This window comes from Cyprinus carpio, chromosome A24 (assembly GCF_018340385.1).
Source record: "Cyprinus carpio isolate SPL01 chromosome A24, ASM1834038v1, whole genome shotgun sequence".
Lineage (NCBI taxonomy): Eukaryota > Metazoa > Chordata > Actinopteri > Cypriniformes > Cyprinidae > Cyprinus > Cyprinus carpio.
In genome coordinates, this window is record NC_056595.1 from 14,611,953 (window position 1) to 14,629,032 (window position 17,080).

General features: G+C 36.9%; 1 protein-coding gene across 3 annotated transcripts in view; it reads left to right on the forward strand.

Moving 5' to 3' along the window:
* Window positions 1-17,080, forward strand: part of LOC109048992 (solute carrier organic anion transporter family member 5A1-like) — a 45,767-nt gene that overhangs the window by 11,261 nt on the left and 17,426 nt on the right. For all 3 annotated transcript variants that reach the window (XM_042714289.1, XM_042714290.1, XM_042714291.1), the window contains 2 exons: window positions 14,165-14,297; window positions 14,844-15,046. In XM_042714289.1, coding sequence (XP_042570223.1) covers window positions 14,165-14,297; window positions 14,844-15,046 — 336 coding nt within the window. The remainder of the gene's footprint in view (window positions 1-14,164; window positions 14,298-14,843; window positions 15,047-17,080) is intronic.

Here is a 17,080-nt window from a genome sequence, read left to right on the forward strand (position 1 = left end):
TTTGTGTGTACTGTCGACATGTAAAAATCGTCATTACAACACTGGTCTGAAAGACACCTAGTGTCTTTGCTGACCGTGTTCTTAAAAGAACGAGAATCTTGTTGCTGCTTGTTGAAATGGCACTATATGCAGTTGAAACCATATTAAACCTAAACTAGAGGAGAAAGAGTTGTGCAAAACCTCATGTCATTTCCATTTTTTTCACAGAACCCTGTTGTTCTGCTATAAATACATGGTAAGGTGATGATTTGCAGCCTCACACTTTGGCCTGTATGGGATTTTAGATGTGACTTTGTCTTATCTAGTGACCTTCCCTCAGGATATAAGGCTTTCTGAACCGCAGAATGTTTTCCATGTCTCTGTCCCAGCCCAGAAGCTGTGGCAAAATATCTTCTCGGAGGTACTAAGCAAGTGATTTATCTATGAGATATGCCTGTACTGAGATTCATATGTTGAAATTCTAAATATAACTATTTAGTATTTAGAAACAACGTCAGAAATGTAGAATTTTTCTATTTGTCACATTTTCCATGTGCCAGTTTGCCGTGTAATGACACAAGCTCTTGACTTGCTGGTCACTGTTATTGCAGTGCATCTTAATTGGTCTTAATTAGCGCAAATTCGCAATTCTTACGCTAATCTCATTTTGAAGACCTTGCCCCAGTTCAGAGCGGCATGTAGAGCTGAATGTAGATGTAACATCTGCCACTCAGTAGGTTTGGATGTGTTTTTGTAGAATGCCTGAAGTATTGATTTACATTTAGATTTAATCATTTACCAGACGCTTTTATCCAGAGCGAATTACAAATGAGGAGAACAACAGAAGCAATCAGACCAACAGGAGGGCAACAATAAAGTGCTCGGACAGGTCTCAGTTAGTCTAGCACAGTACACATAGCATTTTAATTTTTTTTTTTTATATATATTTAAATTAATTTGAATTTGAGGAAAAGAAGAATAGGTTAGTTTTGTGTTCATATTAATTTGTTAGGTGATTTATTATAGGGCTTGCTTTATAATCTTTTGCATGGATGGATGTTTGTGGATCTGACTGTGAATTGACCAAAACAGAGCTTTTAAAGTTTTAGTTCAGTTAAAGGTTTAGTTTATGTAATTATTGACTCACCCTCATGTCGTTCGAAACCCGTAAGACCTCCGTTCATCTTCGGAACACAGTTTAAGATATTTTAGATTTAGTCCGAGAGCTTTCTGACCCTCCATTGAAAATGTATGTACGGTATACTGTCCCTGTCCAGAAAGGCAATAAAAACATCTTCAAAGTAGTACATGTGACATCAGAGGGTCCGTTAGAATTTATTGAAGCATCGAAAATACAACTGTGTTCCGAAGATGAACGGAGGTCTTACAGATTTGGAACGACATGAGGGTGAGTCATTAATGACATAATTTTCATTTTTGGCTGAACTAACCCTTTAATGAATTCTTCTGGGTTGTGTTCCTGGAGATCTGGTTTTTAATGTGCACCCACATACAGCCCGTACAGATGGGACTTCAGGGATTAACCTTTCTGTAAAACCTAGAATTACCTTTTATGACATTGTCTTTCATAATTGTGATGTATGTTACTATTAAAAAAACATTCAGAGCTTCAGGTCTGTTCTGTAAATCAGTTATAATCAAAACTCAAGCTATTTCTATAATTTGTGGTCGGAGTTATATTTTATAGTGAAAGAATGATTTGTTTGTTTGTTTGTTTTATTTATTTATTTATTTTTTTGAAGGCATCCTGGCATGATCTTCATAAACTTTGGTAGATTATTATTATTTTTGCAATCAGAAGGGTATTTTTAATCTGTGTACAATTTACATCAGCTACAGAATGCTTGAAGGGTCAGTAAATACAGCAATATAATTGCAGCACTTTTTACTTCTGTTTGAGTCTGAGGCTGGGTTTAGGATTAGTTGAACATTTTTAATTTTACATCCTCCACTGCTGAATTTATTGAGTAAAATGGCTTATATTAAATTCTGTTTTAAAATGTATCTAAAGGATGGCCCCAGATGCATCCACAGATGTCTGAGCTAAGCCCTGAATATCCATTGACCCCTACTACACCAACCTGCCACTGACTTTGAGATAGAAAAGCTGCAGGTGTATGTTAGTTAATTTTTTTGACACCAGACACACACACAAAAGAGTGGGTACCCATCTCATTGCCCCTTCCCCCATTGGGCCTCATTGTTTGTGACCACTATGCAGATAAATACAGTGCGCACGAGCCAGTCAGCCCAGATGGCTCTTTTAGAAAGAATGTGCCGAGGGATCATCTGTCACTTACCCAGAATACTGGGTCATGGCAAAGGCATTTCTAAACCTCATGCAATCAGTGAAAAGCCAGTAACCCAGCGTGAGGAGGAAAACACAGACATGCACGTCTTCACTCCACCTACCTGTGATTGTGACACAGAGTTTATTAAAACAGTGAGGAAATGCTTGTCAGCGTATTAGAATATTATAGGGATGACATAATGTATGGCACACATATGCTGTGCTTGCTGAATAAGACAGCAATTTTGAGGCATCAAAGTTTACCAAACTCTTTAAAAGTTAGGCAAGCTAAATTTGTAAGGCAGCATTGCATGAGTCTTTTGCGCAATGTTTGTTTTGTTTATTATTTTTATTTTATGCTATTTCATTTTATGCTGTTCATTATATTTCATTAGATTTTATGCTATTATTTTATTTTATTTTATCTTATGTTGTTTACTATTTTTCTTTTTTATTATTAAAAAGACAAATTAATACAAATAAACAAACAAATAAGAAATGCAACATAACTTATGAGAATATATGGCCTTTTCAGTGTAATTTTATTTTATTTTACATGCTATAATTTTAGCTTATGCTATTATATATAATATATATATATATATATATATATTATATGGTTATTATTGTATTTTATTTTATTTCATTTTATTTTTATTTTTCATTCTTTAAATGGGTTAGCAGCTGTTTCTTGTTCTGTCTTTATTTTCTTAATTCTAGTTCCCTTTAGTACTGTTTTCTCTTATTTCATGGTCAGGTGACAGAGAAAGAGTGAGAGAAAGGAAAAGAGATGCAGAAAGAGCAAGATAGATCGCACAGAGTGGATGAGATTACAGATTTAGAGGCCAGAATGAGCATTTGACCTCACGGTGAATGACGCTGTGGCTGGCAAAGAAAAAGGTACAAAGGGATTACCGACTTTTTCTTTAGGCGGTTCCTCATAATAACATTCCTGCACCAAAGCCCTTTAAAGAGTGGAGCGCAGCTTTGATCGGCAGGTCACATGGAGGTGGTGATTGCCAGAGTGTGTGTCGAGCCATTTTGGGCTGGGACTGTCTTGAGCATCAGCCGTCCCCCTTCTCAGGTGCTGGCAGAGGATGTGATGAAACATCAGCTCTGTTGATGCAATATATTTGGCTTTTCAGAAAGTTTAATTCTGTTTTTAGGTGTACACTCACATAATTCCACTGGTGTGCATCCTCACCCCCATGCTTATTTATTAAATATTTTGTGCCTAAATGTGTCTCCTATTTTGTGTTCCACTGAATTAAAAAAAAAAAAAAAAACTAAAAATGCAAAACCAGTTTATAGTATCTTGAGGTTGAGCAAATAATTGCAAAATAATATTTTTATCGCCAACAAGGATAGTTGTTTGTGAAAAGGACATCACTTTGTGCAGATTTCAAGAACTTAAGCAAAACCTTCATAAAAATTGGTATTCACTGAATGCCCTTCTACAAAAAATCCATTCAAAGTTTTTTCTCTTGCTTTGAAGTACTATCTTACCTTACATGAAATTGGTCCCAAGTGCACTTCTTGGCAGCCAGTAAAACCAAGGCAGCAAATAACAAAGGTAACATTAAGCCAGTAAAACCAAGGCCGCATATAACATTAAGGTGGCAATTAGTCTCGCCACCTCAGGATGTAGGAGGGAGACGAGAGCCTCCTGAAAGCTTACCTAGAGAAATCTCCAGCTGGAGAAGGCTTACCTAGAGAAATCTCCAGCTGGAGAAGAGCACATGGAGAATTTCTTTACATTGGGAAGACACTCTAAAGTTTGTTTTCTTAGAGAAGAGACCAACTTTGCTATTTTTACTTACTTATTTGCAGAATAGTTAAAGGAATTAGAATAAAGATATTTTATGGATCAGTTACTTAACTGTGCAGAATAAAATGAAACAGATAGGTTTTCTTTTTTTTTTAGCGAATTTAGAATTTTTTTATTAGTTACAGTGTATTCTGTTGTGGGTGAATCTTGGAACATCAGCAGTAGTGTTTCAGATTTGTAGTGAATGTTGCTGTCAGCATCAGTCGGAGTTCCACACGTTTGCATCAGAATCAGCAGAAACCATGAAGGGAGTCAGCAATGTGCAGCAGAACCCCTGGAGAGACCCACCGGTTCAGCAAATAAAGTGCTCAGTCTCTCGGTGTGAGTGAACCGTTTATGGCTGGATGCCCTGTCCTGTTTATTTTTCTTTTTTATGAAGGACTTAAAGAACCCAGTGCAGTCTTCGAGGTCTCATTTTGAAAATGCCCTGTGCAAGTTTATATAATGCATAGCAAAAAAAGAGCATCAGTTATTTCTAATATCTATTCAATATTAAAGTTTTCTTTGCTTGCATATGTGGTTCTAGTTTGACATAAATATTACAAATTCATTTGTCATAGCTTATATACAGTGGAGATCAAAATTAGAGAACAATCTATACTTGATTTCTTCTGAAATATTGTTCATCTTTATCACTCAAAAATTTCAATAAAAACCTTTATTTTGTGAAAAACAGTTTTTCCTCTTCCACCTTTCACTGACTTCTTTATGCACTCAGACTTCAGTCTTTCCCCAGTTTGATGGCAAACATGTCATATACAGGTAGTTAAGGAAATTAGCACCAGGCACCAGATTAACACTAATAACTTGGAGGTATCTGTAAGTGTTCTCTAATTTTGATCAGAGTTCTTTTCCAGATATCTCACTTAAGTTATATATATATATATATATACATACATACTGTGCACCAGAATACAATCAATTTCTGAAATACAGTATGCTTGAAAAAAAAAACTGCCCTTCTATTCTTGTTAAAATAACTTCAAATAGGGCTATTCAGTGACCTTGAAATTTAGGAAATGGTAGGTTGTTCTCTAATTTTAATCACCACTGTATGTGTTTAATTTGTAGCTGTGCAACTGGAGTGCATAAAGAAAAAAAAAAATTGATAGTTTTCATAGCTTGACTTCCTTAAAATTGCTTCTCATGCTTATTAAATTCACTAATCAAGCAGCTTATCTAATGTGTTTCATCTCATTTCATAATATTTAAACAAGATTTCATAAGTGGTCCCATTGGATAAACAACGACAGTCTGTTTTTCATGCATCTTAACTCATTTGCTTCTAAAAACTCATGGTGTTTGCTGAATTAAGCATTAGCTGAGTTTGAGCATAAGAAATCGCTACACTACTATTTAGATAATAATAGATAATAATAAATTAATTAATCTGTTTGAAAGAAGTCTCTTATGATTACCTAGGCTGCATTTATTTAACAAAAATAGAGTAAAAATGTTAATATATTAATAAAATGTGAAATATTTGTACAATTTAAAATAACTGTTTTCTGTTGTAATATATTTTAAAATTGAATTTATTCTTTGTAGGCAAAGATGAATTTTCAGCAGCCATTACTTCAGTCTTCAGTGTCACATGAAAGTTTGAACGGTTGTGTACTTTATCATCAGATGTAGCCAGAGGGACTGACCATATGCAAACAAGACCATATTGGCCATAATGCGTACAGGTGGATGGGTTTACCAGCTTGCTTTAAAAAGGTCAGGATAAATCTTTACATGTCTTCAGGCAGTGCCTGCTGAAGATGACAGCTTCTGGAATAAGATCTGGTCTTGTGAGGAAACCTGACAAATTATGGTAGTGACACATGACCCAGGTAACACAGATCTGGCTTTGGCAAAACACTTTTGAAGGGATAGTTTGGCAAAAAAAAAAAAAAGATATTCTGTCATCATGACGCTGTCAAGCTCCAACATGAACAGGAAATCACCATAGAATTAGCCCATGCCTAATTGACAGAAAATTAAGGTTTGGTCACCCATTTCCGACAGCTGAAGCCCATAGCCTTCCTGTTGATTATCCTGTGAAGTGTATTTGTGTCTTTGTCAAGAGTCAAGGCCCGGAGTCAATAACAATTACAATACATGAGCATCGCTGCTCTGCCAGAGTGTTTATGATATTGTTAGTTGTTCAGTGTAAATGAAAAGTTGTGTGATTTAATCATTTGAATCCTGTTCACTAGTTGCTTAGAAATGGTGAGTTTGTTGAATGAAGCACAGTCTTTCTCTCTCTCTCTCTGTCTCTCTCTCACTCTCCCATTTTTCTCTTTCTGTCTCTTCTGTGTCAGCTACATTGCTCTTTTTGTCTGATGGATCACTGCTGCTCTGTGGCCTATGAGGCCTCTGTGTCCTCTTTTCACCTCATTAGCCTCAAAGTCATACCTGCCCCGGGGACACAAATGCCCTCAGAGAGGACTGTGGTTCCCTCACAGATTTGTGCTTCAGGTGCAGCTTAGTGAAGTGAGTTATTGCTGCTGTGTTTTGTGAAGTTTCTGACCATAATTTTAGGAGTGCCTTAAGGCTTTGTAGTTAGGTTATTCCCATTCTTACATTTTTTTTTTTTTTTTTTACACAAAAGGTTATGTCTGTGCAACCCAATATGACCATTGTTTTTTTCCTGTACTTCAGTTAATTGATTTTCATAGTCCTGTGTACACTGCACATGTACTTTTAATGATTTTCTGTAACAATATTATTATATATATTGTAAATAAGATAAATTTAGTAATGTAGATTAGGTAATATTAAACATTTGAGCTTTATGAAGTGAAGTGACGAGTGGCCAAGTATGGTGTCCCATACTCAGAATTTGTGTTCTGCCCATCCAAGTGCACACACAGTAGTGAACACACACACGGAGCAGTAGGCAGCCATATTGCTGAGGTACCTAAAGAGCAGTTGTAACGCATGGATATATTATCATATCCATTATATCCAAGATACCATTTGGTTTTAGCTGTATAGCACATTTGCACGTTACACAGTTTATACCAGGGGTCTCCAAACTTGGTCCTGGAGAGCCAGTGTCCTGCAGAGTTTAGCTCCAACTTGCCTCAACACACCTACATGGAAGTTTGTAGTATACCTAATAAGACCTTAATTAACTGGTCCAGGTGTGTTTAATTAGGGTTGGAGCTAAACGCTGCAGGACATCGGACCTCCAGGACCAAGTTTGGAGACCCCTGGTTTATATTATCATACCTTCCAGTCCTATTTCACATTTTACTCAGTGATGTAGTAGTACATATTATCCCATATGCTCTCTGATCTTCAATATAGTAAAACACATCTGTCCTTGAACTGGCAGCACAGCTGTGTCAGGCCATTCTGATGGGGCTCTCTGAGAGAGATATATACGTTAGAACTTGTAAGAAGACACTGCTGCATCAGCAAGTTGCCATGACAATGTCATTCCCCGTTTCATTGTCTTTTACCCCTGTCTGCTAGCAAGGCTACAAGGTCGAACAGCCACAGAGATTCAGTACTGTATACTCAGATGTTCAGTGGCTTTCTCAGAATTTATATTCTGTTATATTTCATGCTTCACCCCACTCAATGTAGTGTGATGAATATTATGCTGTTGTTGTACTCCAGCACAATTCTCTAGAGATACAAGGCTTCATTAGAGCCCAGTGTGAGATTATACAACTCAAGCCCATATTTAATCAGCTTCATGCTCTTAACAGGACAAGAAAAACACAGACGTCCTGCAATCCCCCACAGGGCACAATCGGTGACATTGGGGGACGGTGCACTGTTTTATTTCATCATATGCTTCATGCTCAGTTGTTTTAAGGCTGTTAAAGGCCATTAATTATTTCTAGCTTTATGGACTTCACCTTGTGCAACCTTTTTGCTCTCTTTTACGACAACATCGGTGTGCGCATGATTTTTTTTTTTTTTTTTTCGGTATGTAATGAAATCAATTTATTAATCTTGCCTAATTATTTTTGCCACTGGGGATGCAGCTCATTTAGCATGAAAGATGCTCGTTTCAGACTTCATCTTCTTCTGCTGAGATAACAAATCCTCAAGGAGTCAGTCAGGGTTGGGAGCGTTTCAGTCAACCTTTGTGAGCGGTGCCTGACAGCGGGGGTAGAGAGAGAAAACAGCAGTTCCTCGCACCATGAAACAAACCATATCTAAATCCATCACACAGGGGAGAGGGGAACACACACAGCTGCACTCCTCCAAAGGGATCGATGGTGTTTTTAATCTAATCATTTAATCTAATAGAAATTACTAGTTTATTAAATGTATCTGAATTACTAATATAAATGTACCAGTTCTATTTGATATTTAAAAGGCTTGGGGATACATTAATCTTACACGATCACATTAAAATGCGTTTTTTTTTTTTTTTTTACATTTATTCTTTTAGTTTATTTATATACTACACTATCAGAATATATATATTTTTTATTTATAGAAATTAATTTGTGTTGTTATTATTATGAATAATAATAATAATAACAATAATTAAAAAAATATTTATATGAATTATTATAAAAATTTGTTGGTATAAAAATCTTATCATGTATGTATTTTTTTTTACTTTCATAATAATACCCATCTTCAACATCATCATTTCCTTGATTTTAAGTAATTGCTTTCGATTATTTCTTAATAAACTAATATAATTTTTAGTATAAAAAGTTATCTCTTATATTTAATAGATTTTTTTATTATTAATAGCCACTATATTTTTGGATTTTTAGTCAGTAAATCCTCTGTAAAACTACAAGTGTATTAATGGAGACCGAAGATGCACCTTTAATTATAAAATGAATGCATCAAAAATCACATTCAGGTTCATTTAGATTGTGATGTGACCAAAAAGGAGTGAGTGAGTTTTTTACTTTGTAATTGTGCCTTCTAGTTTCAGTAATGTGAGGCACTCCTCTCATATGACTTTTCACCAGTATTTCATTATTTGTATACATTATTTGATCTCATATTTAGAAATATATTTCCCCATCTAATTAATTTTGAGGAAAACCCAATGCCTCCCAGGAGAAGGCGATGTCCTTGAGTGACTTGGATGCATGGTGGTGTATGTGTGGTTCTACCCATACACAGCTAAATGTCCTTCAGCTCCCACTCCTGCAGCTCAGGAGATCTTTTCAGTTTACTGTAATCTTTTGAGATTTTTTTTCTTTTTTCTTTTTTTGATAGGACCATATTGCATTTGTGTCCAGTGTCAACTCTGCATCATATCTGCTGAGCAGGTCTGTTGTGTAAGATTCATAGCAAAGGTTCATTTGAAATTCGTGGAGCGTGCTGTTGTGACGTCAGTTGTTGACGTTGATTACCACAGTACGGTATTGCATAGACAGCATGTTTTTCTCCTCCTCAAGCTCCTCCTCTGTCCTTCCCAGGAAGAAGGAGAAACATCACATTGGCCAGTGGTAAAATCTATGCTGGGTTTCTGCCAGGGAACAGGTAACCTTGAAGGATCTCCAATTAAATGACCCTCCTTCACCTTCTGCTCAAGCATAACACTATTTACATGATCACTTGAGCCGAAGTAAGCCGTTACACAATCTGAAATGAAATAGGCTCATTTTAGTGATGGGTAATGATCAATAATATACTGACTTCCAGTATATGATTGTTGACTACTAAAGTGGTCAATTTCTGTTACTTGTACGTTAATGATTATCAATTGCTTTTGTATATGTCTGACATAATGATTGTGAATTAATGAATGAACAACTTGGAATAGCATTATGAAAGTGACTGGCTGTATCAACACACTTCTTTGGTTCTAATATGAACAATATTCATAATAACTGATCATATTTTAAGGCTAGGGAAAAGTCAAAGTTAAGTGTAAGCTTATGGATGGGGTTAGAAATGTATTTCTTTAATATGAAATATTAATATTAACATTATTATTAATCATGGACCAAAAATGGTTACTTATAATTTATTTGAGTTAAACCCCCCCCCCCCCTTTTTTTTTATTCTTATTCCGTTTTATGTCTTACAATGTGAGTTAAGATCTCGTTTTGTTGTTGTTGTTGTTTTCACATAATTGCACAGTGTGCCTCTAATTTACAATTTTGCCTTTATTTCTTGTAAATGTGACATCATACTTTACAATGTAATTTTATATCTTACGCCTTTTATCTTATTGCCACTTTTACAGGGAATTGCAACTATATCTCACAGTGGGACTTTATCTCAAAGTGTGACTGTATTTCACAGTTTTGCATTTATTTCTTGTAAATGCGACTTCATATTTTACAATGTGACTTTATATTTTGCATCTTATAATGTCTTGTGACTTTCACATAATTGTAACTATATCTCACATTGGAACTACTTCTCACAATTTTTATTATAGCTTATCACAACTTTGTAATTGTAATTGCAACTGTATCTCACAATGGTAATTTAACTCATAATTGGACTTTATATCTCACAGTGCAACTTTACTTTATCTCACAATTACCTGTTGCATTGTTTTACACTGAGGCTAAAACAGACTTTCATACACTCATGGCAAGCGTAATCTATTCTGTGATGTTTGCCATGCCAAAGAATTCAAATGTGGCTCAATTCAAAGCTCTTGACTCGACACTTACAGATAAGCTGGCATGCTGGGTATTTTTTTCTACAATAAAAATGCACCACATATCTCCATCTTTATATCAAGGCTATATCCAGCATTTCATTGCCACATTTTACCCAACAAAAATTATTCAACCTCTGTTCATTCAGGGACAAAATTATTGTACATAATTTCTAGTTTCGCAATTACTTAACACTGAAATCAAGATTTCACTTCATTAAGCAAGACTTTAGAGGACTCTTGCTAGTCTTTACCAATACTCATTATGTGCTCAGTGTGAGCACTTGTTATTGTTAAAGTGGATTAGTATTGAATCGTTAATGTAATGACATGCCACTCTGATTTCACATCCTTTATAGTAAATTTCTATCTGCTAATGTTGCGCAGTAAAAATGGGATGCCTGGTACCATGAAAGCTCTAATAAAATGGCTTTAATTATTGATGAATTCATGATGAATTAATTGATTACTTTAAAGTTTATTCTTCTGTATTTGGCTGTCTGGTGGAGGCTGTTTCCTCTCTTTATTTGTTTGATGTTGGCCAGCTGTTTGGTTCAGTGTGTTGGGCATTTCTGTTTTTGGCTGATAAGAGCATTTATCAGCAGCTTTTGTGCTTTTAGGAATAATTCCTCCATGCTCTCATAGTCTCCAGGGGTATTTTAGAGGAACCTGTTATTTAATTAGGCTGTAGATAAGGCTGATTGAATATTTGAGAATTCAAAACTAGACGAGACCCTGGTGTTCCATAGTTTGGAAAGAAAGCCACCCAAATGACTAAATGAATAGCAATACGGGAAAAGGCTGCAGCATTATTTTCTCTGCTCACGCTTTGAAGTGCACAAAAGAATTATGGGAGACATGATTCAGACTCTCTGTCATGTTATTTCTCAGCTGTGGCACATTGTGGCTTGTAAGTGACTTCAAACTGACACCGCTTTCTTTTTAAACTGATTTATTGTGTATTTTTTGCAGGCAAAAGACAGATTGAAAGGGTTTGTGACTGAGAGCAATAATATTACCAGTTTACCATACAATGACTCAACTAACAGCAAACCCAGCTGCTAAATCTTCTGAAATACGAATGGTTGCAAACTTGAATGATATAATGCATATTTTCTGAATGGTGACAGTATATTAATAATTGCCTTTCAATTATCAGATTTCAAGTATCAAATAGAACTGTTAATCAAGGACATACTAAATGAAGATAGAATCTGTGCTCAAGTGTTGGAGGTGTTGGTGAAGTCATGTTTAAAGTTTGAAAATTAAGAAATTAAGATATAAATATTAATATTGCAATTAGTTGCAGTGTAAAATAAAATGATTATGCAGTCCAAACAAGCACAGCAAACCTGGAACTTTTATTTGGAATTTAATTAAATCGCAATATCAGGAAAAATCGCAATTAGATTCTTTCCCCAAATTGTGCAGCCCAATTGTGATGCTTAAATGTACTTATTCACCTTATTTATTTAGTTTTAGTGTGTTTTTTCTTTTTTTAATTGTAGTATAACTTTATAAAATCAGGCATTAATCAGCAGCCATAACATCAAAATAATTGACTTATAACTTAATGGCCAGAATTTTAGTATCAGTGCATCCAAAAAAAGAAAAAAAAGAAATTGCCCAATACATCCATTTTATTCCAACCAGAATCACTTTAAACACCTCACATTGTAATCGTGTGCAAATAAGTATGAATTTCCCCGGAAGACTTGAAAGCAGAATAATGTAAAATCAAAGAGACAAAAGTCAGCCTGTCCTAATTCACGATGTGATCAACAGCCATTGCTAAATATGGTTCAGAGTGTGAAATATCTGTGCCCAAATGTCATGCCGCTCTGCCTGTAATGTGCAAGTGTGTGTGTGTGTGTTAGATTTAGCTCATTCTCGGCACTGGCTTCTCTCGCGTAAGGACAAGACACAGGAGTCTAAGCCAGCGTAGTCCTGTTTACATCAAATAAAAAGTGACTTATCTGTCTCCCTCAACATGTTTGTACTCGTGTAATATAACCTGGCAGGCCTTTGGCCAAACCTTCTCACGTTCGGAGACAGATTAGAGATTAGGCCTAGTTGTGTTGCTGCACCTGCCTCAGTTCTGTGTGAGCTTCTGGCTGGATCAGAACCAGCTTGGCAGCCGCGTGGGCCATGTGGAAGGGGAAAGAGTCCACTGCTGCTTTCTGTGAATTAACACTAGAAGACTGCAGAGATGATGCTCTCCCGACAGTACACACATCCCTCCAGCGTCGAAACCAACAACACAAAGTAATCGAGCATTGCATATGCACCTGTCCATGTCAAGGATTAGCAAATGCCTCTAAAAGTCCTTTTTAAAAAGTATGAAGTATATATTTAGTGTGTATGCTCTTTTCTATTTTGTGAGTTTTAGGATATTTCCTGTCATGCGAGTATAGCTTAAATCTACTTAAATGGTGGCTGATCTTGTTGCAGTATCAAATAAAGTCACTAATGAGGTCTGACAAAAATCATATCATACACTTTAGTTTCTTGAGATCTTAACTATATACTTGGTAACAGTACTAAATATCCATTAAGTTATTCTCATAAAATTCTATTGACTAACATAATGTGCATAATAATACTCACAATGCGTATCTTTACTTATGTTGTCAAATGGAAAAACATGTTATTTAATCAAATACATTATTCACTAATAAGAACCAACTCGAGAGTCATTTGTTGGAAGTTGAATGGTTTTTGTTGGTCACACTGTATGTTTTTGATTTATAAATAGAACTGGCTTATAAAAGTCATTCGGTAAGAGTTGGATTGCGTTGGCCGTGTTTTTTGATTTAATAAGAAGAACCATCATCCAAAGAGTCACTTAAAATTCACAAACAAACAAACTATTTGAAAGAAAAAGTCATTGATATGAGTCATTCTTTCAGAAATTGGTTGGAATGCACTAGTGGTGCTTTATGTGTTTTTTATTTTTCATAAGGACTCATAAGAGTCATTGTTCCACAATCAGACTACACAGGTCATGCAGTATATTTTTGATTTACCAAAAATAATTGCTTGGAAGAGTCATTTTTCCAGGAATCAGACTACAATGGTCGTGCTGCATGTTTTTGATTAACTAAAAAGAATCTACTAAATTGCTCTTGTTTTTATAGCAAATGTTCTGTCTCCTCCGTATACTGTCATATCTGGTGTATAAACAGAGCTGTACAGCATTTAGAAAACTGCTACTAATACATGATGTTCTTCAACTAAATGGAAGCATGACTCACTATAAATGATTAGTCCTTCATACTCTTCACCATCTCAGTGTGGCTGACTCAGTCGCCCAGTGAGTCAAGAGTGGCACTGAAAGTGAAAAGAACATTAACAGCCTCAATCAGACATCCTGTGAAATGAAAAAAAAAAAAAAAAGTAATTATGTGGGTGTACAGAGTGTGGTTTGTAAAGGGTTGTTTGTGTCTTTTAGCTATTATGTATGTGATGGGGGCTCTGGGGCCAGCTTCGGGGTACCTGCTTGGAGGCGTTCTGATCGGCTTCTACGTGGATCCTAAAACCATCATCAACATTGAGCAAAGTGATCCACGCTTTGTTGGCAACTGGTAAGATCTGCTGTTCTGTAGCTTCATTCCAGCCAATGAAAGAATAACAAAATATTTTTTCCACTTTTTTTTAGCATATATACTACAAATAACATTGTAGACACCCATTTCAATTCATTTATTTCATTCCAGCCTTTGAAAGAATCGCATTAATTAAATTTTTAGCTCTTTTTGAGCACATTTTACTAAAAATAACATTGGAAATCTCCATTTCAATTCATTCATTTTATTTCAGCCTTTGAAAGAATAGCATAAACTCCATTTTTGCCACTTTTTGAGCACATTTTACTACAAATACTGATAGAGATCCACATTTTTATTCATTTCATTCCAGCCTTTGAAAGCATAGCATGAATTAATAGTGATAGAGATCCACATTTTAATTCATTTCATTCCAGCCCTTTAAATCCTCATTTCTGATCCACATTTTTCAGCCTTTAAAAGCATAACATAAATTAAAGTTTCTACACTTTTTGGGCACATTTTGCTAAAAACACTGGAAATCTCCAGCATGATTGTCATTAATCCATATCGCTTTGTTCTTAGGTGGAGTGGTTTCCTGCTCTGTGCTTTCGCCATGCTGTTGGTCATCTTCCCCATGTTCACTTTCCCCAAAAAACTTCCCCCTCGACACAAGAAAAAGAATGGGGCAGACAGCACCTCCAAAGATGATGATGTCCTGAAAGAGAAATCCAACACCAAAGGCCAAACTGTGGCTTCCTCCATGGGCTTTGGGAAGGACATCAGAGGTGTGTATCTGATAAAGGTCATGTGAAGATGCACACTACAGAAAGTGTGCACGTACATATTGGAGTGTTACCTTGAAAATGTGGTTAATTTTGTCCTCAACGCATTCTGAGAAAACATCAGATTAGCAGAGATTAATAATATCATAATATGATTGTGTGATATAAAGCAGTGATTTGTCATTTAGCTAATGCTTTTAACATCTTACAGTACAGTTATTATAAAAACAGTCCTCTGGAGTTTAGTGTCTTGCACGGGGCAGGATGTGAACCTGCAGTCATTCTGTTATCTGCCCAGATCTTTGACCATGAGGCTTTGTCTCTGCCTCATTTAATTACACAGTGCTGCTGACCACCACTGTCAGGAGACTTACAAATGCTGATATAGAAACTGTAGAATGATGATCAAGCTTAAAAAGTTATAAATGAAGACTGCGTAAGCTAGCAGAATTTGCTTTTCATTATTCATCTGGGAAGAGCATTAATGACAATCCTGCCACCATCATCACTAATACGGTCCCGTTCATAACCAATCTGCAATCGCACTGCTGTTGGGAAGTTAAGGAATTACTGCTGAAACTTTATCTAAGAGAGGACAGAAACCAGTTTCTGCTTTAAAACAAAAAAAATAAAGCAAGTAATTATATTTTTGATGTTTGTTTTAAGTATTAAACTTAAAATTACATTGTTAATAAGTAGTCATTATTTACTGCTAGTCAGAATTTTAAGATTTAAAGACAAACTTACAAGGAGTAAAATCTAAATTTAGATTAAAAGAAAATCAATTAAAATAAATAACGTTGTAATTGTGAGATTTAAAGATACCTTTTTTTTTTGTATTCTCTCATTTTTATACAGCACTGGTATGATTGAAATGTACATTGAATTTGCATTGATTCAAGCAATCATAGTGACATGATACATCGAAATCATTTACCGTCTTTTTTATTCTTACTGTAACAATATAAAACTCCATAGTCAACGGGAAGAAGGAGGCGGGAACCGGCGAGAATCAAATAAAACTTTAATAACCAAAACAAACACAAAACAAACCACAAAATAAAACCCAGGCCTGGTCCTCTCTCTTCCTTCACTATCGTCGCTCCTCAAAGTCTCCTCCATGGGACTCGAGACTGGTGAGTGGAGCAGTGTCCCTCATTTCCCAATCACTCCACCGGCCTCGCTCCGTCCCACGGCTCTCGGCCCCGCCCCCCTTCACATACCCCCATCGCCCCTCGCAGGCCGGGGGTACTCCCCGAGACTGCGCTCTAACCCCCCCCGCCCCCCCACACAACCCTCCGGTGGGGGACCCGCTCAAGGAACATGGGGGTAAAGACAGACAGAAGAGCGAGAGAAAAGGAGATGGAAGGATGAGAGCGACAGAGACGAGAGAAGAGAGAAAAAATAAATAAATTGTTCCGGTTCCCAGACACGCTGCCGCTCGTTGGGTGAACTCCTCCGCGGTGCCTGTGGACTGGACGGCCCCGTGGACGGCACGACACTCCTCCCCGCCGCCCCGTGGACGCCGACCTCCTCCGCTTTCGGGCAGCCGGCAGGAGTTGTTTCCCTGCTCCTCCCCATTTCTTATGGCAGCAGGCTCCGGCCACCTGAACGGTGCCGACTCCTCCGCCCCCCCACGGGGATGGCAGCCGCCCCTCCACATCACGGGCGGCCGGCAGTGAGCTTGTCCGTCCCCGGCAACTCACTCCAGCCCACCGCCTCGAGCGTCACGGCGGCAGATGGCTTCGCCCTGCTCGATTCACCACAGTGGTGAGGGATCTTCGGCAGCGTGTCCCTCCTTCCTCCCGGGTTTCGGCACCATGTACAATAACAACTCCATAGTCACGGGAAGAAGGAGGCAGAACCGGCGAACATTCAAATAAAACTTTAATAACCAAAACAAACACAAAACATCGCGACAGCCCCTCATTTGCCGCGCACAAACCAAAACCAAAACCCAAATAAAACCCAGGCCTGGTCCTCTCTCGTCCTTCACTATCGTCGCTCCTCTTTTGTATCCTTCCGATCTCCTTGGAC